Here is a 21,249-nt window from a genome sequence, read left to right as displayed (position 1 = left end):
CGGATAGAATTTAGATAGTACTATTTGGATATCTGAATCCGTTTAAGTTTTAAAGCATATAGTATCAATTATTTGATTTTATTATTTGTTTACATATATAAAATTTTATTTTCGAATCTTAGCAAACAACATTTACTTATTATCAATTAAGAGTGAATTTTATATTTAAATTTAATTCTTGTAGAATTTATATTTTAGCAAAAAATTAAACTTAACTAATTGGATATTTTAAAGGATTCAAAAAAGAAACGGACGATATTTATTTAAATGGTTTCATATTCAGATAGTGATACTAAATTTAATTGAATATTTAAATGGATTCACATACCATGAAAATTAAATAGATTTAAATACAAATACCTAAATAATAACAGGTATTCACTCTGTTATTATTCTTGCTTCTCCATTCATACACATGATAAAACAAATTCGCGAAAGAGTTTTTCACTCTCTAAAATTAGTTAATATATTATTTATTGTAATAATTTTATATTAAATGCAATAGTTGATACCTAATAATTTTCATATATATAATTTTTAATGTATTGGATGAAGATATTATTTTATGTAATAACCTTAGAGTGTGCTTTTAGAGCATTGTTTGCAAAATTATTTTATTAATCTTTTGAAAATTCAAAACAACGTATTAATAATTTAATATTGAATTTATCATACATATATAGTCCTTTTTATTATTTTTTTTTTAATATTGTTAAAGAATATTGATTTGAATAGTAAGAACTTAGAATATATAGATTCATATTTTATATTTTACAATGCTTCAAATAAAAATATTAACCAATATTATTTTTAATGATAATGAACCTTAATATTAATGAATAAGTGAGAGTTACAAACGTGAACATTACAAATATAAAAGGGACAAAATGATTGTGTTTCCATAGAACAAAAATTAATGGGATTTTCTATTAATGAATTAGTCTTCAATTCATCATGCATGGTTTTTCTTTGCCAGTAAAGCCAGGAAAAGGACCCCATTTGGTGAATTTTTTATTCAATCCCATTGTCACGCTACACAAGAAATTAATAGTAACTTTTCTTTTTTTTTTTTAATTGTTCCAAAGGAAATTTCGTTTAAATTATTCAAAATTAAATAATAAGTGTTGAACTTTAATATCTAATTAGACTATATATTACCATTTTTATGTAATGATACTTTTCTTTCCAAATGTCTTCAATCATAACTTCTAAGTTTTTTATTTTTTGTTATTTATTTCTTACTTTCAATTCATTTTCTAATTAGTAATTAATTATATTCCCACTATCTCATTTTTTTTTAATCCATCATTCCTTATTTGAATATTTTAAAATCGTCATCTTCACTTTTTCCAACACAAAATGCTATTACTTTTCTGAACAAGTATATTCCAAAATCATTTTGAGTTTTTAATTACATTTTTATATTTTAGCCTCAAAATATAAATTTTATATAATAAATTTAAGTTTTTAATATAAAATACACTCATAATAAATAAAAATCTGAAACCCAAATGAAATTAAAAAAAATAAAAAGGACATTAGAAATTTTATCCATAATATCAAATGCACTCATACTTTATATTGTTTTAAACTGAATAAATTTTTTAACCAAAAAAAAGGAAATTAACCAATGAGGTTACATAATATTCTCGCTTTTTAATCCTCCAATTAATTGATGCTTTTGGTTTTTATTTTTAATAAATGAATTGAAAACAAAAAACAAGTAGTAAAAGAAAAAAAATACAAACCAAATGAAATCCAAATTATATTTTTCAGTTGAATCTCAAGAATATAATAATTAATCATCTTAAATAATTAGCAATTATTCACTTGGTAGAATCTTATCTATAAGATTTGAGAAAGTACAATGAAAGAGTCAAGATGTTGATTGTAGTATTCAATGGATACCTAAATTTTCAATTATTTGAAAATAATAGGATGAAAGAAAAACTTTAGGATTTGAAAATTGTCTTTATTTTTTTTTTTTCAAAGTCCTTGAATCAATGGAAATTATACTTTATAGAGATCCACTTTTTAATGTTAAAGCTTCTAGATATGTATTTCTAATAAGTTATATAAATTACCAAATTTTCATATCTGGATGTAAAGAAAAAAAAAAAGAATGATAGTGTATTTAGAATCATCCGTCATAAAATTATACTTTATAAAAAATTGGTTTTTTTTTTTTTTTTTTATTTTGGACTCAAAGAAAATGATAGTCTGAGATTTTTTTTTTATTGATTTTTAGTTTTCTATTTCCTTTATACTTTTAAGTTTTCTCGTCATGCAAATGTCTAAGTCTTCTTACCCCAACATTATTCTATGAAAATAATCTTCTTAACAATTTATTTAAGTCAAGTCTGTCATTTAAAAAAGACAAAACAAATAACAATTTTCTCAATTGAAATTGTCTTTTGTCTTTTTAGCTAAACTGATAGACTGGGACTAGATTTTAAGTATATTAATTATTATTTTTATATTTTCATTTTTTTAATAACTTGGACTAAAGCAATTGCTAATATTATTATTTTTGTGAAGTAAAGATAAGGCAAAAATATTAACACATTTGCATGCTTGATGCCAAGACTAAGTATAAAGCAAATATTAAGACTTCAACCAATACATTACCATAGTATCTATCATTTTCTTTCTTATTCCACCACTATAAAATCACATTCCAAAATAAACAAGTTTAAGAAGTGAGAGAATGAATGTGTTCTTTAGATTTTTTTTTTCAAACCTTTCAGAAAAAATAAAACACAGATTTTTAATTTGTTGATTTTTTTGGCCAATCAATTTGTTGATTAAATAATTTTTTCTCATGATTTTGTTCCTAATGTACTATTAGATTTCATGGTATGTTCATTTTTTTATTTCTTCAGTTTTTTATGATTAATATATTTCAAAGAGATCCTCTAATTTAAAATTTTAATGATCCAATAACTATGTAGTCTATTAGTAAAATACTAAACTTTTAGTTTCAATAGTTTAAAGTTCAAATCCTGACAACCTCACATACAAAAAAAAAAAAAAATCTTCTAATTTCATAAATTTCATGTATACAAGATAATTTTTATATATTTCGATTTCTTCACATACAATTAATAGGGTTTTTAAATTTTATAAATGGTATTAGCATCTCATACTTTTGTAACATATTTTCTTTTAACTATTTTTTTCCAAACTAATTATCTTTTTTAACTTATCAGAAATGAAAATTCGATAAGTTATATAACTTATCAAAAATGTATATTCAAAAGTTTTAAAATTAAAACAAGATGGGTAAATAAGTAATATCACTTAAAAAATAAAAAAAAAAAGTAAATGTAGAGAAAAAATGATGGTGTATTTAGAATCACCCATCACCAAATTATACTTTATAAAAAAATTGATATTCTAATTTTGTCATCACAAAGAAAATGATAGTATAAGATTTTTTATTGGTATTTAGTCTTTTCTTTGCTTTATACTTTTAAGCCTTCCCATCATGCAAATATTTAAGTTTTCTTTCCCATTATTACTCTGTGAAAAATAATATTCTTAATAATTTGCTTAAGTCAAGTTTGTCCTTTAAAAAAGATAAAAAAACATAGTAATTTTCTCAATGGAGGTTATCTTTTATCTTCTAGTTAAATTGACAAACTGAAATGGATTTTAAGTATATTAATTATTATTGTTATATTTTAGTCTTTTTAATGACTTAGATTGGAGCAATTGCTAAGATTATTATTTTTGTAAAGTGAGAATGAATATGTTCTTTAGATTTTTTTTCAAACTTTTTAGCAAAAATAAAACACAAGTTTGTAATTTGTTGATTTTTTTGGCCAATCAATTTGTTGATTAAGCAACTTCTTTTTCATGCTTTTGTTCCTAGTGTACTATTTGATTTTAGAGTATGTGCATTTTTTTTAGTTGCTATTGTTAATATATTTTAAAGAGATCCTCTTATTTAAAAATTGAATGAGCCAATAACCATACAATCTATTAATAAAATGCTTAACTCTTAGTTTTAATAGTTTAAAGTTCAAACCCTAGCAACCTCATATTAAAAAAAATCTTCTAATTTAAAAAATTTCTTGTATATGAGATAATTTATATAGAGTTTTTAAATTTTATAAACATTATTAAATCCCATACTTTCTATAAGATTTTTTTTTAACTATTTTTTTTCAAACCTAAATGTAAGATTTTTTAATTTATCGGATATGAAAATCTAGTAAGTTATATAACTTAAGAAATGCATATCTAGAAGCTTTAAAATTAAAATGAGATGAGTAGATAAGTAATTTCACTTAAAAATTAAAAAAAAAAAAAAAGAGTGGACGTAAAGAAAAATATGATGGTGTATTCAGAATCATCCATCACAAAATTATACTTCATAAAAAATTTGATATTCTAATTTTGGACTCACAAAAAAATGATAGTATGAGATTTTTTTGTTGGTATTTAGTCTTTTCTTTACTTTATACTTTTAAGCCTTCCCATCATGCAAATGTCTAAGTCTTCTTGCCCTATCATTACTCTGTAAAGAATAATCTTCTTAGCAATTTACTTAAGTCAAATCTATCTCTTTAAAAAGATAAAAAAAATAACAATTTTTTTAATGGTGGTTGTCTTTTGTTTTTTTAATTAAATTAGTAGACTAGGAAAGGATTTTAAGTATATTAATTATTACTATTATATTTTAGTCTTTTTAATGATTTAGACTAAAGCAATTGCTAAAATTATTATTTTTGTGAAGTAAATATGGGGGCAAAAAGACTAACACATTTGCGTGTTTGATGCCAAGACTAAGCAAAGACTATGATTTAGACTAATGCATTCCCATAGTATCTATCATTTTCTTTCTTATTCCACCATTATAAAATCACAATTTTCAAAATAGACAAGTTTGACAAGTGGGAATGAATGTTTCTTTAGATTTTTTTTTTCAAACTTTTCAACAAAAATAAAAGACAAGTTTTTAATTTTTAAAATTTTTTTTTTGCCAATCAATTTGTTGATTAAGCAACTTCTTTCTCATGTTTTTATTCCTAATGTACTATTAGATCTCATGGTATGTGCATTTTTTTTATTTTTTAGTTTTTAATTGTTAATATATTTTAAAAAGATTCTCTAATTTAAAATTAAATGAACAAATAACCATGTAGTTTGTTAGTAAAATGTTGAACTCTTAATTTCAATAGTTTAAAGTTTAAATCCTGATAACCTCACATACAAAAAACAAAGGATAATTTTCTAATTTCAAAAATTTCATGTATACGAGATAATTTATATGTATATTTGGATTTCATCATGTATGATTAATATAGATTTTAAACTTTATAAATGGTATTTGAATCTCATACTTTATGCAAGATATTTTCTCTTAACTATTTTTTTTGCAAACCTAAATGTAACTTCTAACTTACCATATATGAAAATCCATAAGTTTTATCTAGATGCTTTAAAATTAAAACGAGATAGGTAAATAAGTAATTTTACTTAAAAATTAAAAAAATGATATAGAGAAAAAAAATGATGATATATTTAGAATCACCCATCACAAAATTATACTTTATAAAAAAATTGACATTTTAATTTTGGACTCACAAAGAAAATGATAGTATGAGATCTTTTTATTGGTATTTAATCTCTTCTTTGTTTTATACTTTTAAGTCTTCCCATAATGCAAATGTCTAAGTCTTCTTGCCCCATCATTACTATGTGAAAATAATCTTCTTATCAATTTGCTTAAGTCAAGTCTGCCTTTTAAAAAAGACAAAAAATAATAATAATAATTTTCTCAATGAAAATTGTCTTTTGTCTTCTAGTTAAATTGGTACACAAGGAATGGATTTTAAGTATATTAATTATTATTGTTATATTTTAGTCTTTTTAATGACTTAGACCAAAGCAACTGCTAAGATTATTATTGTGAAGTAAAGACGGGGGCAAAAAGATTGAAACATTTGCATGCTTGATGCCAAAACTAAGTATAGAGCAAAGACTAACACTTGGACCAATACATTCCCCTAGTATCTATCATTTTCTTTCTTATTCCATCATTATAAAATCAAAATTTTTAAAATAGACAAGTTTGAAAAGTGAGAATGAATATATTCCGTAGATTTTTTTTCAAACCTTTTAGAAAAAAATAAAACACAGGTTTTTAATTTGTTGATTTTTTTGACCAATCAATTTATCAATTAAGCAACTTCTTTCTCATGCTTTTGTTCCCAATGTACTATTAAATTTCATGGTAGGTATATTTTTTAAGTTTTTTATTGTTAATATATTTTAAAGAGATCCTCTAATTTAAAAATTCAATAAGCTAATAACCATATAGTTTATTAGTAAAATTTTAAACTCTTAGTTTCAGTAGTTTAAAATTCAAATCCTGACAATCTCACTATAAAAAAAATAAAAAAAAAGACAATCTTCCAATGAAAAAAATTTAATGTATACAAGATAATTTATATATATTTTAATTTCTTCACATATGATTAATAGAGTTTTTAAATTTTATAAATAGTATTAAAATCTCATACTTTTTATAAGATATTTTCTCTTAACTATTTTTTTTCAAACCTAAATGTAACTTTTTCTAACTTACCAGATATGAAAATTCTATAAGTTATATCACTCATAAGAAATGCATATTTAGAAGTTTTAAAATTAAAACAAGATGAGTAAATAAGTAATTTCACTTAAAAAATTTTTTTAAAAAGGTGGATGTAGAGAAAAAATGATGGTCGATTTAGAATCACCCACCACAAAATTATACTTCACAAAAAAAAATTTGATATTCTAATTTTGGACTAACAAAGAAAATGGTAGTATGAGATTCTTTATATTGGTATTTAGTCTTTTCTTTACTTTATATTTTTAACTCTTCCCATCATGAAAATGTCTAAGTCTTCTTGCCCCATCATTACTTTGTGAAAAATAATCTTCTTAGCAATTTGCTTAAGTTAAGTGTATCTTTTAAGAAAAACAAAAAAAAAAAAGCAATTTTCTCAATAGTGGGTGTCTTTTGTCTTCCAATTAAATTGGCAGATCGGGAATGGATTTTAATTATATTAATTAATATTGTTATATTTTAGTCTTTTCAATGACATAGATTGAATCAATTGCTAACATCATTATTTTTTTGAAGTAAAAATGGGGGTGAAAAGATTGACACATTTGCATGGTTGATGCCAAGACTAAGTATGAAGCAAGGACTATGATTTAGACCCATGCCTTTGATAGGATCTATCTTTTTCTTTCTTATTCCACCATTATAAAATTACAATTTCCAAAATAGACAAGTTTGAGAAATGGGAGTGAATGTGTTCTTTAGATTTTTTTTTTCAAACTTTTTAGCAAAAATAAAAGATAGGTTTTTAATTTGTTGATTTTTTTTTCTAATCAATTTGTTAATTAAGCAACTTCTTTCTCATGCTTTTGTTCCTAATGTACCATTAGATTTCATGGTATGTGTATTTTTTTTTATTTTTTAGTTTTTTATTGTTAATATATTATAAAGAGATTCTTTGATTTAAAATTAAATGAGCAAATAACCATGTACTTTGTTAGTAAAATGTTGAACTCTTAATTTCAATAGTTTAAAGTTCAAATCCCGATAACCTCACATATAAATAAAAGGATAATTTTTTATTTTCATAAATTTCATGCATACGAGATAATTTATATATATATATATATATATTTCAATTTCATCATCTATGATTAATAGAGATTTTAAATTTTATAAATGGTATTAGAATCTCATACTTTATGCAAGATATTTTCTCTTAACTATTTTTTTTTTCAAACCTAAATGTAACTTTTTTTAACTTACCGGATATGAAAATCCGATAAGTTATATCTAGATGCTTTAAAATTAAAACGAGATGGGTAAATAAGTAATTTCACTTAAAAATTAAAAAAATTAATATAGAAAAAAAATGATGATATATTTAGAATCACCCATCACAAAATTATACTTATAAAAAAATTAATATTTTAATTTTGGACTCACAAAAAAAAAATGATAGTATGAGATCTTTTTATTGGTATTTAATCTTTTCTTTGTTTTTATACTTTTAAGTCTTCCCATCATGCAAATGTCTAAGTCTTCTTTCCCCATCATTACTTTGTGAAAATAATCTTCTTAGCAATTTGTTTAAGTCAAGTTTGCATTTTAAAAAAGAAAAAAAAAAGAAAAAAACAACAATTTTCTCAATGAAAGTTGTCTTTTGTCTTCTAGTTAAATTAGCACACAAGGATGGATTTTAAGTATATTAATTATTGTTGTTATATTTTAGTCTTTTTAATGACTTAGACTAAAGCAACTGCTAAGATTATTTTTGTGAAGTGAAAATAGGGGCAAAAAGATTGACACATTTGTATGCTTGATGCCTAAACTAAGTATAGAGCAAAGACTAACACATAGACCAATACATTCCCATAGTATCTATCATTTTCTTTCTTATTCCACCACTATAAAATCACAAATTTCAAAATAGACAAGTTTGAGAAGTGAGAATGAATATATTGTGTAGATTTTCTTTTCAAACCTTTCAGCAAAAATAAAACACAGATTTTTAATTTGTTGATTTTTTTTGGCCAATCAATTTGTTGATTAAGCAACTTCTTTCTCATGCTTTTGATCCTAATGTACTATTAGATTTTATGGTATGTGCATTTTTTTTAGTTTTTTATTGTTAATACATTTTAAAAATATCCTTTAATTTAAAAATTCAATAAGCTAATAACCATATAGTCTACTATTAGATTTCATGGTATGTGTATTTTTTTTTATTTTTTAGTTTTTTATTGTTAATATATTATAAAGAGATTCTTTGATTTAAAATTAAATGAGCAAATAACCATGTACTTTGTTAGTAAAATGTTGAACTCTTAATTTCAATAGTTTAAAGTTCAAATCCCGATAACCTCACATATAAATAAAAGGATAATTTTTTATTTTCATAAATTTCATGCATACGAGATAATTTATATATATATATATATTTCAATTTCATCATCTATGATTAATAGAGATTTTAAATTTTATAAATGGTATTAGAATCTCATACTTTATGCAAGATATTTTCTCTTAACTATTTTTTTTTTCAAACCTAAATGTATCTTTTTTTAACTTACCGGATATGAAAATCCGATAAGTTATATCTAGATGCTTTAAAATTAAAACGAGATGGGTAAATAAGTAATTTCACTTAAAAATTAAAAAAATTAATATAGAGAAAAAATGATGATATATTTAGAATCACCCATCACAAAATTATACTTATAAAAAAATTAATATTTTAATTTTGGACTCACAAAAAAAAAATGATAGTATGAGATCTTTTTATTGGTATTTAATCTTTTCTTTGTTTTTATACTTTTAAGTCTTCCCATCATGCAAATGTCTAAGTCTTCTTGCCCCATCATTACTTTGTGAAAAATAATCTTTTTAGCAGTTTGTTTAAGTTAAGTCTATCTTTTAAAAAAGACAAAAGTAACAATTTTCTCAATGATGATTGTCTTTTGTCTTCCAATTAAATTGGCAAACTGAGAATAGCTAAGTATATTAATTAATATTGTTATATTTTAGCCTTTTCAATGATTTAGACTGAAGCAATTGCTAACATCATTATTTTTTTGAAGTCAAAATGGAAGCAAAAAGATTGACACATTTGCATGCTTGATGCCAAGAGTAAGTACCAAGCAAGGACTATGATTTAGACCCATGCATTCCGATAGGATCTATCTTTTTCATTCTTATTCCACCATTATAAAATCACGATTTTCAAAATAGACAAGTTTGAGAAATGGGAGTGAATGTGCTGTTTAGATTTTTGTTTTTCAAACTTTTTAGCAAAAATAAAAGACATGTTTTTAATTTGTTGATTTTTTTGGCCAATCAATTTGTTGATTAAGCAACTTGTTTCTTATCCTTTTGTTACTGTTAGATTTCATGGTATGTGCTTTTTTTTTTAGTTTTTTATTGTTACTATATTTTAAAATGATACACTGATTTAAAAATTGATTGAGCCAATAACCATGTAATTTATTAGTAAAATATTGAACTTTTAGTTTTAATAGTTTAAAGTTCAAATCTTGACAACTTCACATACAAGCAAAAAAAAAAAAAAAAGAAAAGGAAAATCTTCTATTTTCACAAATTTCATGTAAATGAGATAATTTTTATATATTTCAATTTCTTTACATATGATTAATAGAGTTTTCAAAATTTTTAAATGGTATTAGAATCTCATTTTTTTTGTAAGATATTTTCTCCTAACTATTTTTTTTCCTAACCTAAATGTATCTTTTTTAACTTACCGGATATAAAAATCTGAAAAATTATATAACTTATCAATAATGCATATTTTAAAGTTTTAAAATTAAAATGAGATGGTTAAATAAGTAATTTCACTTAAAAAAATTTTTAAAAATGGATGTAGAGAAAAAAAATGATGATGTATTTTGAATCATCCATCATAAAATTATAGTTTATAAAAAAATTGATATTCTAATTTTGGACTCATAAAGAAAATGATAGTATGAGATTTTTTTATTGATATTTGGTCTTTTCTTTGCTTTATTCTTTTAAGTCTTTTTATCCTATCATTACTCTATTAAAAATAATTTTCTTAACAATTTATTTAAGTCAAATCTATCTTTTTTAAAAAAAAGAAAAAAAATATATAAAAATTTTCTCAACGAAGGTTATCTTTTGTCTTTCAGTTAACTTGGGCCATAGGGAATGGATTTTAAGTATATTAATTATTATTATTATATTTTAGTTTTTTTAATGATTTAGACTAAAGCAACTGCTAAAATTATTATCTTTATGAAATAAAGATGAGGGCCAAATTAATACATTTGCATGCTTGAAGCCAAAACTAAGTACAAAGCAAAGACTAAGACTTAGACCAACACATTTCCACAGTATCTATCATTTTCTTTCTTATTCCACCATTATAAAATCACAATTTCCAAAATAGACAAGTTTGAGAAGTGGGAATGAATGTGTTCTTTAGATTTTTTTTTCTCAAACTTTTGAGAAAAAATAAAACACAAGTTTTTAATTTGTTGATTTTTTTGGCCAATCAATTTGTTGATTAAGCAACTTGTTTCTCATGCTTTTGTTCCTAGTGTACTATTAGATTTCATTTTATGTGCGTCTTTTTAGTTTTTTATTGCTAATATATTTTAAAGAGATCCTTTGATTTAAAAATTCGATAAGCCAACAATTAAGTAATTTGTTAGTAAAAAACATAACTCTTAGTTTCAACACTTTAAGTTTAAATCCTAACAACCTCACATAATAAAAAAAAAGACAATATTCTTCTTTCGCAAATTTTATATATACGAAATAATTTTTATATATTTTGATTTCTTCACATATGTTTAATAGAGCTTTTAAATTTTATAAATAGTATTAAAAAATTGTCAATATCTTAATATTCATTTATATACTTTTTTAATATATTTGTAAAAGGTTTTGTGACAACCTTCTAACTTGTATAATCTAAAAACTCCATTAACTGATTGAATTTTCTAAGCTATATGATTCAACAGATACTAACCAAGCCAATTAATAATTTAATTGTTTGATAAATTTGAAGGTAAAAAGAATGAAAATTTTGCAACCAATAAGGAATATGCTTTTATTCCCAGAAACAAACCAGATGAAGTAGATGGAGTTGAAGAATGAACTATTTTGGGGCAAGATATCAGTAGCATCTGGATTTCTTAAGCATCATAACATCAAGAAAATCTGACTAGAACAACTTTACATCATGGCAAAATTTCAACGAAAAACCCCTATCTTCTCAATTTCATTCCTTCTCTCTCTCCCCCGAAATTACAAATTATCTACATCAAGTTGCATATTTACATAAGATGTTGGTATATATCTTTCCATAAAAAAAAAGTAGAATGAAGTCAAAAAATAAAACCAACCCTGAAACCTTAAAAAGTCGGTATATTTCCACCTCTATGTTGTTTGACAGTGTTCAATGTACAATATTATTAACATCCGCACCACCTCTGTATTTCATCCTTCAAAATTCTGAAAATCTTTAGATAAGTAGGCTTCAAGTGAATCTATTAGCCATCATTTGCATCAACAAACCTAAGATTCACTGATGTTGTTAGCTGCCATATTCAAAGCAAACTCGATACATACTGGCATTTCTAGAACATGGTCAAGAAGTCTGGTAAGTTCCCTATGAACATGAATAAAACGTATATATTTTACTAGAAAGGAAAAGCAAAAGGTAAAAAATATATATATCATAACTGATGTAAACAGAAAAAATAATTAAAATATAATATCAATTATAACACAATTAGTATACATAGAAGTAGAATCATGTTGTTAATCATAAAAAATTTACATATTTTGTGTATAACTCTTCACAATTTTATTGCTTATGGAAATGCAATTTTTGCTTTTTTACTTTCGGAAGCAAAAAGCAAATAGCAAAAACCCAATCAAACAGACTCTAAATAAGGCAAAACAACTATGAACTTCATTTGGTTTGCTAATGCATTAGTTTTGCACAAGTAATTTTACGTTCTTGGTAGTTCCCTTTTTAGTTTTATTTGTTTCTGGTCATTAAGTTATACTCTAATTTTATTGAATTTAATTTTTAGAATTTTTTGAGAAATGATTTATGTATGCACAGCACTTGAAATTTACATTTTATTTCGCAATTTCACAATTTTTTATAGAAACATCCTATGTAGCATATTTTTTAAACCTATGTTTATGTATACCATATACAGAGATACATACATCCATATACACTAATATAAGTGCTATTTTTATCTCTCCCAAACCCCCTCTCCCTCTAAAAAAGGGGGTAAAACAAGACTTACACAAGAAATCAAAACTTTAATAAAACTTTAACACTTGAAAGTTGAATCTAAAAATCAGCAGCTTGAACATGGTGTTAAGTATGCTAGTAATCCACTATAACAACCAACGCTCTAAAATGCAATTTCAAAGGCTAAAGAGGAAGGAGAGGAATAGTGGGGGCAAAGGTAAAATGGGAGAGAAGAAGATCAAACTCTACCATAAGCAAACCGATAAAATACTGAGACCTAGGAGGTGAACAAAGACAGGGCAAAAGATCTTTGCAGAATATGGATGCCACAAAGAAAAGATCAGAATTTAAACACCTTTTCAGATAAACATTCAATTCCCAACTTGCATGAAGAACCTGTTAGGTCATATATTAATTCATTTTGAAAACAGAAACACAGACGGAACTTATCTAGACCAAGATACTTGAAAGCAAAGAAATGCAAATCCCAAAAACTCGCTCCATTCAATTGTTGGAAAATGCAAAATATACAATTAAACAAATGATGATTGCAAGCTAGAAGTAGAACTCCATATTGGAAAATGCAAAATATACAATTAAACAAATGATGATTGCAAGCTAGAAGTAGAACTCCATAAAAGGTAACACTTTCCACCCAACTATTTCATTTTATTTTTATTTCCCTTTTTCAACCACCTCCCATTCTTCCCCATAATAGCAAGAGATTCAAACTGCAATAATCATTCTTTTGCAGCAAATTTAACAGCTAGCAATCGAATGACAAAATTGACAATTATGTACAGTAATAGTCAAAGAAAATACTTCTTGGCAATACTCGATATTCCTTTTCACATAGTAGCTCAATTTAAATCATAAAAATAAATGAAATATGGGTAAAACAGAACAGAACCAATATACAATAAAGCCTGAGAAACACAAATAAGAAAAAAAAATTATGCTTAGCAAAAAATAGAATCTTTCTGCACAGTGAAAGCCTAAAAAAGATCAAAGAAAAAAGAAATTAAAAAAAAAATTCAAATACTCTGCCTTTGCCAATATGGGGTTCCAAAAATTAGCTGCAATTACTCCAGCTCTCGAATTACAGTGTCACTGTAAAAATAGGAGATAAAATCAATTAAAAAAATTTTTACAGTAAAAAAAAAATTAAGATTGAAAATAAAACTGGGCATGAGGAAGTTTTTACCAGGAAAATGAAAAAGGAGAGGAAAATTTGATTAAAACGCCCTAACTTTAAACCCTTTTGACAACATTTTCTTTTAATTTTGCTTTTCTCAGTTAATTGCTTTGCGTATTTTTCTTCAATCACTTTATGATTCACAACAATTGCCAAATTCGGAACCCATCATTGTATTTTTAGTGCAAGAAGTCAAGGGAAGCCCGATTCGGTATTAATGGGCCGAGCCCATGTAAAAAAACCAGGTCTTTTGGCCCAATAGGCTTATCAATACCTATTCCGGTAATTAATTTTGCTCTTTTTGGTTGATTATTAATTTTATTTATATGTATGAATATTTTTTACTTTTTTTTTTCTGAAAAACAAAAATTATTAAAGCCCTAAATTCTTATTTTTGTTTTCGAGGTATTAGTTTTTCTTTCCTCAATGATTGTTTCTTAATTTTTGTTGTTTGATCAATGAAAGGGGAATTTTTTTGTTAATTAAATTTGTGTTTAGAAATTTGAATTCAAAAGAAAGGGATATAAATTTTTTTAAAAAATTAAAACAAAATATGATTGTACTTAAATCCATGACTTCTTCTTTATACATAAAAAGTGTGCCATCTATTGTGCATTATGTTGGTTTTTTTTTTTTTTTTTTTATAATGGAAGGGGTAATAAATATTGTGTTAGATCTCACTTTTTTTTTCAATAATAATTCGGACAAGAAGTGAAATTAATTTTCGTGAAATTAAAAATAATGATAATAGTAAAATTAATTATTGTAGTGACGAGATTAAATATGATAGCATAGAAATTAAAATTAATAATAAAACACGTGTGAGATACAAATATATAGATGGTGATGAATCCATATTTTGGCCCGAATTCTTTCGCACTGAATTTGTGATGGCATCTAAAAGGGACTAAATAGTTTCTTTAGAGATGATCTAATGTTAGGTAAGCAACAGATTATTCTTAACCCAACAACTAACATAACATGCTATTATTTCTTACTTTTTCATTTTTTAAATATTGAACAATTTGAACATACATCAACTTCATTGTCTGTGAGTTTTGTTTATATTTTTTAAGGAAATTGAAGGTACTATTTCAGTTTTTATTTAGTTCCTCACCAGTCACCAAGTTTTTGCTTTACCATGCCAAGCTTATCTTTACTTCAAAAACATCCTGTCCAATATTGAAGATAGTGATCCTGTCCAATGTAGTTTCTTGATACCCACTAGCTTCTCCCAATCATTTTCTTGCTGCCAGGTTACACGAAATAAAAGCTTCAAAATCTGCTTGGCTGAGAAACAGGTATGGCAATTGACTGTTATATCTTTTCTCTCCAATCATCTAGAATTTATATATATGTTTTTATTTTATCTCTGCAGTTTAATCCTGCATTATTTCATTTGACTATTGGAGCTCTCATAAAATGACTTTTCTTTACAGTGATTCAGGTTTATCAGGAGAAAGGGATGAAAGACAAGGAGAGATATAGAAGTGAAATGTTGGAATACAGATCTTTGGAATGTCTTTGAAGTATGATTCTATTTTCTGAATAGTTGCAGTAGGGGCATTTCATTTTTGATATGAAGTTATTAAGGCTTTTTTTCTCTTATTTTATGAAGTAAGGAGGTAATTAATATGTGTTTGCTTATCATTACTTGCTAATTTTCAATCTCTTCAGGTTCACTGCAATCAAGACAGATCTTCAGGCCTATTTTACAGATTGCAGATGCACATTTCTTTTGCTGAGTTTTTTTTTTTTTTTTTGTTTTCTTTTTCCATTTGATTGCATATCCAACTCTATTCATAATTTTGGTTTCTAAACATCAAAACTGGGTTTCAACAGAGATAATTTGCAGCTTAAATCAAATTAAGACAGTACTAGCAGGTCTTTCTGGCAGGCTCAAATCAACTAAGGGAGTGGCTGGTACTGGTGGAAGCTGTTGCAGCTTAGGAATCTAGCTTGGCAGTTTATTAAGCAGAAAGATGGGGTGGCTGTCTGGTTTAAACTGGGAAAAAGATACTTAGTAGCTTCAGTATGGAAATATCTGAGGTCTAAGCAGTTGAAGGTTGGTTGGAGCAGGACGACTACTATGGTTCCCTTTTCATATACCAAATCAGGCAGTGGTCTCTTGGATGGCTATCCTTAATAGATTGCCACCCAAAGACAGGCTGCTTTCATGGGGGATTACAATTGATGTTTGTTGTGTGCTTTGTTCGGGCCAGTAATCAAGGGATCATATTTTCTTTGGCTGTGAATTTTCCAAAGATATTTGGCATGCGGCTGTCCTGCTTTGTCAGCTGTACAGGGGAGTTGACTCTTGGAGGGATGAGGTTCATTGGGAAGTTAGCAGGCTTAAAGGGAAGGCTAATCTCCATTATCTTGCGCTTAGCCTGGAATGTTCTCATGTACCAGGTTTGGAGGGAGAAGCAACAGTCTGTTTGATCAGACTCCAGCTACAAAGTTGGAGGTTCTTGGTTACATTAAGGATGCGGTCAGATTGTACCTAGCTGATTTGAGGAACATAGCAACTGATTCTGTCAATTTGAACCAATGTGATTCTTGGGGTTCAAACTCTACTATGTTTATTAGGTGGTCAAATTTTTTGGTCTTCGAGATTATCAGGATTTAAATTCTAATAACTGAAACTACGAGTCCAGCTTTTGTTAACAGTCCATACAGACTGTTATTTTGATATAGATGCTATTTGCACTGTATCGAGGACATCTTAAAAGATAGTAGCACTGTAGCAGGTTTTCTGCTAGTAGGATAAAAACCATAAGGATTTTACAGTTACAAATTCTCATGTCAACCATGAAAACTTCTACAACCTGATCTTTCCTAGCAGAATTTTTTAACCTAAACAATAAATCTACTGAATATAGCTTAGAAAATCTTCAACTTCGTAGCACAGTGACAGAAAGTATCCACCACTTCGATCAAGGCCTTTACCCAGAAAATAAAGATTGCTTTATTTTTACAAAAAGGTTCAAATGGTTGTTGAATATGCAACCACAATGATAACAACTCGCCTTACCTCGTAATTGGCCTGATTCTCTTCAATACATGTCTGTACCATTGGGTCTATTGGTAGCATAACAACAATGTGGCGAAACAAGGCTTTCAATATAGACAGCTGGGAGAAACCAATCCCAATGATTGCGTGGATCATACCAGACCAATTCCCGACCATAATAATCTAATACAAATTTACCAGTTTTTGTACAGTATAATGCATTCTCCTAGTACTTATATGATTCATGCAAGGTTTCTCCAACACTGAACAATCTAGTCCATGACGATTTGACACCGTATTCCTTCAACAGCCATGCCTCATAAATAGCTTCACAATCATATCCTTTATAGAACAGGCATAGGCAATCTCCTGAAATCCCCAAAGCCATTCTATTATCTTTACTCTCTTCTATATGATCTGGTGGGATCAGTTCATCGAATTTCTCTTCCACCTTGTGAAATGCAACGATTACATAGGTTTTTCTCAGACCTGTTTGTCTTGCGGCTGACCAATGCAATGCTCAACGGAGAAAAATCCCAGCTCCTTCTGTTTCTGTTCCAGATTGGAGACCTTGTTTCCTTGGACAAATGTTACTTTTCAATTCCAGAACATCAACTTCAGTTTCTTTAGAAGCACTGGCTGTAGAAGGGCGAGCAACTCCAACAACTTTGTAACCATCAGTTGAGAAATCTTAGGCAAGACCGTAAGAAAATGTGCCCTTTGTATCAAAAGGACGGAGTTTTGCCAATTCCAAGGCTTCTCTAATAGTTGGATTCCACAAGAAGATGCTCCCATGATCAATGACTGCACATATTAAGCCATTAAAAGACCCTTCCAATTCATACCAACCATCCACCAATTCATCAGAGTCGGAGACTTCTTCATTGCAGCCGGATACTCATGTTCGAATACCAGTTTGCTTCACCGTCAAGATCATCACCACAAGCTTCACAGACTGCTGATTCAAGAGGTTCAGTAATGAGAAGGACTCTGAGGCTGCTAAAGTCGCAGTTCTTCTTTGACTGTGCAAGATGTAATTTGGCAAACTGAGAATCAGAGATCAAAGCAACCATGGCTTGCATACAAATTAAGCTGTATCAGATATTTGACTGGTAACGTGGACAGTATATTGACAATAATGTCAAGAGGAGCTGAGGGATTATTTCCATGGCTTCCATTAAGATTAATTCTTGTTTCTGCCTTTGCTCTTTGGATACCCTTCAAGTTAAATAGCTGAACCACATTGTTTGAATTACCTAGAATCTTGCATTGTACACTACCAATAATTTGGGATTTTAGACATTGGTTGAAAGGGCCATCAGTTCTTGTACCAAAATATTGAGAGGAGAAATTTCCTGTCAGAATAACATTGGCTACATAAAATTTTTTATTCAATGATCAGCTGCTTCATTTTTAATTAGTCATTGCAAATGGAAACTAATTGAACTAGTACTTTAAAGAATCATCCACTTTTATTTTATTAATCCAGAAGTTGGAGGAATAAGAGAAATTGTACAGGGGAAGCCGTGTGTACAGTCCATTCTTTTCCATTTTAGATTTGTTTTAATATCTTCTGAAAAGTAATTGACAAGAAAATACTATACTTGTCCAACATGTGGTGTAGTTCACAAGACCTTTTTTTTTTTTTTGGGAGGGGGGGGGTTAAATTTTCTAGCAGCTGCCAACAGTAAAGAAAAAAAATTAACTTTTTCTGGTTTAGTAATTAAATAAAATAAAAGAAATCTAGGAAAAGAAACAAACAAACAAACAATAAAAGAGTAGAAGAAAGAAGCCAAGAGAACAAAAATAATACCAATTCAGAATAGGATTTCATTTATATTTAACAAACATAGTTACAACATGATGAGAAGAAGAAAAAAAAAAAACCAAACAGAGAATGTTATATCCCTTATTAACTAGGTTTTGAACTAAATAGATTGTTATGCAAGCAAATGTAGCTGAAGTACTTGACAATATGCAATTAACAATTCCTGACCTTTACACTTTCCATTGCAGCAAACATTGTTGCACAACCTCCAGTTATTCGCGTGTCCAAGGAGTTGATGTTGTAGATAAAGATATCATCCATCAACAATAAATTGGTCGTCTTGATTGTCTCCATCAAACCTCCCTTCTCCATGAACCATACCATTCACATGGTGCCAATTTTGCATCATTTGTGAAAGATAATGGTTGCTGGCACCACTATGGTCTGAAAGTCCTGCTGGATGACCAGTCCATTGAGAGACAATCCCAAGCAACTGGCTAGTAAGATTTTATTTCTCGTGAAGAATACGGTTCTGTATCAGGCTCATTTCTGCTCTATGCTGATTGAACATTTTACAAAATTAATATTAAAAATTAATTATATTAAAAATGATTATTCATAAATTACATAATTTATATCCTGGACATATTTGTTGGCATAAATGATATATTTTAAAAAAATATTTATATTCCATTAATAACTAATGTGTCCATGTTAATATTCATGTATGTTATCATTAATGTTTATGTTGTCAAATTATTTAATCTCAACATTTGATTCAATTATTAACAATAAAAATCACAACTTATATCATACTTTGTTCATATTTGTTTGAATCATTATATACAAGTGTATTATATTTGTAACATATATTGCATAGATCATATATAGCATTTAAAATCAATCATGTTTACAATATTTACAATTATAGTTAATATTAATTAAATATTTTTACTTTTATTCACATTAGTTATGTTATTGTCGATATGATTTTCATATTTATTCATTATTTTTTTTCAATGAAATCATTATTTCATTTACTTACATAATAAAGTACGTTCATTTGGGTTTAGGAATCCGAATGTGGTGCTGTCCGTATCATAGAAAGCATTCCCTTGAGAACATCTCACTTCGTGGAAGACTTCAAAAGTTTCTGCATTAATCGAAAAAGGTTATTAAAACCACTTAGCATACTTAAACTTCGACCAAAATATAGAACTCTTTTGTATTTTTTTACGACTAAAATTTTGTAAACAATTGTGTCATGAGGATAATGTTTTCTTGTTAATGCTTACATTTTAGATTAGGCATGGGAGTTGAACGCAAGAATCCATTCCAAGGAGCAAGAAGATGATCATGGGAAGCTTCTAGCGGTAATGTCTTAAGCACTATGTATAATGTGGCTTTCATCAACCCCAAGTCATCAAATATCCCTCCACCTACACAAAACTTCCAAAAATAAATGCTGAGCTAAAACTTAAAACAGGATAAATTGAAAATTGTAGAAGGCTTGACAAAATGACCAGTGATTCAAAGCATATCATGTCTTCAAAGGTCCATAATTTCTGACATGAATTGTTCAAAGAAGAGTATTGGCTGCCAAGAAGCATGGAGTTTAGTCCCTGAAAGTAAAATGTAATTAGATGTTTTAAGAAAAAGTGGGAAATATTGACTGATATCAAGCATTTCTTATTCCTTTGGGTCCAAAAAAGTTTTAATTATTTGAATTTTATAACTTCACTTATTAATTTGGATTAGTTGTTGTATCAGAACAATACTTGGCAGATCATTTTGTATATTTGATTATATATCTAGTAACGAATGATCATTAAACCTATTGGATAGAGAACAAATTACTGAAAGGATTTACTTGAATCATGAAGAAGTGAGTATATGTAAACTCATCATCCAAGCAACCAAGGTATTCTCTCGGTATTGGTCCATGGCAAGTGGTCACCTTGATACCTGATGCAAATTTTCTGTCCTACCTTTGGTGGCTTTCACTACAACGTGAATCATTAGCACCTCTCCCGTGCAACGACTTGAAGCTGAGGAGGAAAAGGCGATATGCTTGTGAATGGACATAAGATGCACTTGAAGCAGCAATTTTTTAAGTAACATCTAAGCGGCAGAAGCCTTTACTCAGAAATCATATGCTTTTCTGAAGTGTATTCTGGCGATCCATGCTTTCTTTTCCAAGAAATATATGTATGTAGGCCCTGGTATCTTCTCAAACCATTGGCCTGAAGCAGAGAAACAAATAATCAAGGCTTTTATACTCATAAGCTCAATTTTATAGCCCTACAACTTACAAGAAAACATTTAATTTGTATTTTACTGTGTGTGAGTGCAGAAGCAGAGAAACAATGGATGTTATTAGATTAAAATGAAGAAAATATTCTAAAGAAATTAGCCATAAAATGTTAGGGAAAACCTATCAATTGGAAAATAGATATGTATA

At 27.2% G+C, this 21,249-nt stretch overlaps 1 protein-coding gene and 2 long non-coding RNA genes across 3 annotated transcripts; all 3 read right to left on the bottom strand.

Moving 5' to 3' along the window:
- Positions 1–11,934: 11,934 nt before the first annotated feature.
- On the bottom strand, positions 11,935–14,145 carry LOC149511042 (uncharacterized). Its single transcript, XR_016334818.1, has 2 exons — positions 14,017–14,145; positions 11,935–13,922 (listed from the first exon to the last, which is right to left on the bottom strand). It is a non-coding gene; the product is annotated as an uncharacterized LOC149511042 (long non-coding RNA).
- Positions 14,146–17,246: 3,101 nt separating this feature from the next.
- LOC149511041 (uncharacterized) lies at positions 17,247–18,093 on the bottom strand. Its single transcript, XM_089756374.1, has 4 exons — positions 17,919–18,093; positions 17,738–17,824; positions 17,591–17,686; positions 17,247–17,524 (listed from the first exon to the last, which is right to left on the bottom strand). Exons 1-4 carry the CDS (start codon positions 18,091–18,093, stop codon positions 17,247–17,249), a joined length of 636 nt encoding a protein of 211 aa, XP_089612500.1.
- A 799-nt stretch (positions 18,094–18,892) lies between these two features.
- Positions 18,893–20,506, bottom strand: LOC149511040 (uncharacterized). The gene is made up of 4 exons (XR_016334817.1): positions 20,312–20,506; positions 20,084–20,227; positions 19,834–19,941; positions 18,893–19,347 (listed from the first exon to the last, which is right to left on the bottom strand). It is a non-coding gene; the product is annotated as an uncharacterized LOC149511040 (long non-coding RNA).
- Between the last annotated feature and the right edge of the window lie 743 nt (positions 20,507–21,249).

This window comes from Durio zibethinus, chromosome 27 (genome assembly GCF_047325235.1).
Source record: "Durio zibethinus cultivar Kanyao isolate XHJ-2024 chromosome 27, ASM4732523v1, whole genome shotgun sequence".
NCBI classification, from domain to species: Eukaryota; Viridiplantae; Streptophyta; class Magnoliopsida; order Malvales; family Malvaceae; genus Durio; species Durio zibethinus.
The sequence above is the reverse complement of the archived record's forward strand: the minus strand, read 5'-3'. Positions and strand labels throughout refer to the sequence as shown.

What these genes read in the sequence shown, in the direction of transcription:
- LOC149511041 (XM_089756374.1), bottom strand. Translation starts at nt 18,093, where the DNA reads ATGGTTGCTTTGATCTCTGATTCTCAGTTTGCCAAATTACATCTTGCA. An exon ending in AAACTGGTATTCGAACATGA is followed by an intron (nt 17,825 to 17,918) that starts GTATCCGGCTGC and finishes TAATATGTGCAG; the next exon opens with TCATTGATCATGGGAGCATC. An exon ending in CCGTCCTTTTGATACAAAGG is followed by an intron (nt 17,687 to 17,737) that starts GCACATTTTCTT and finishes ATGGTTACAAAG; the next exon opens with TTGTTGGAGTTGCTCGCCCT.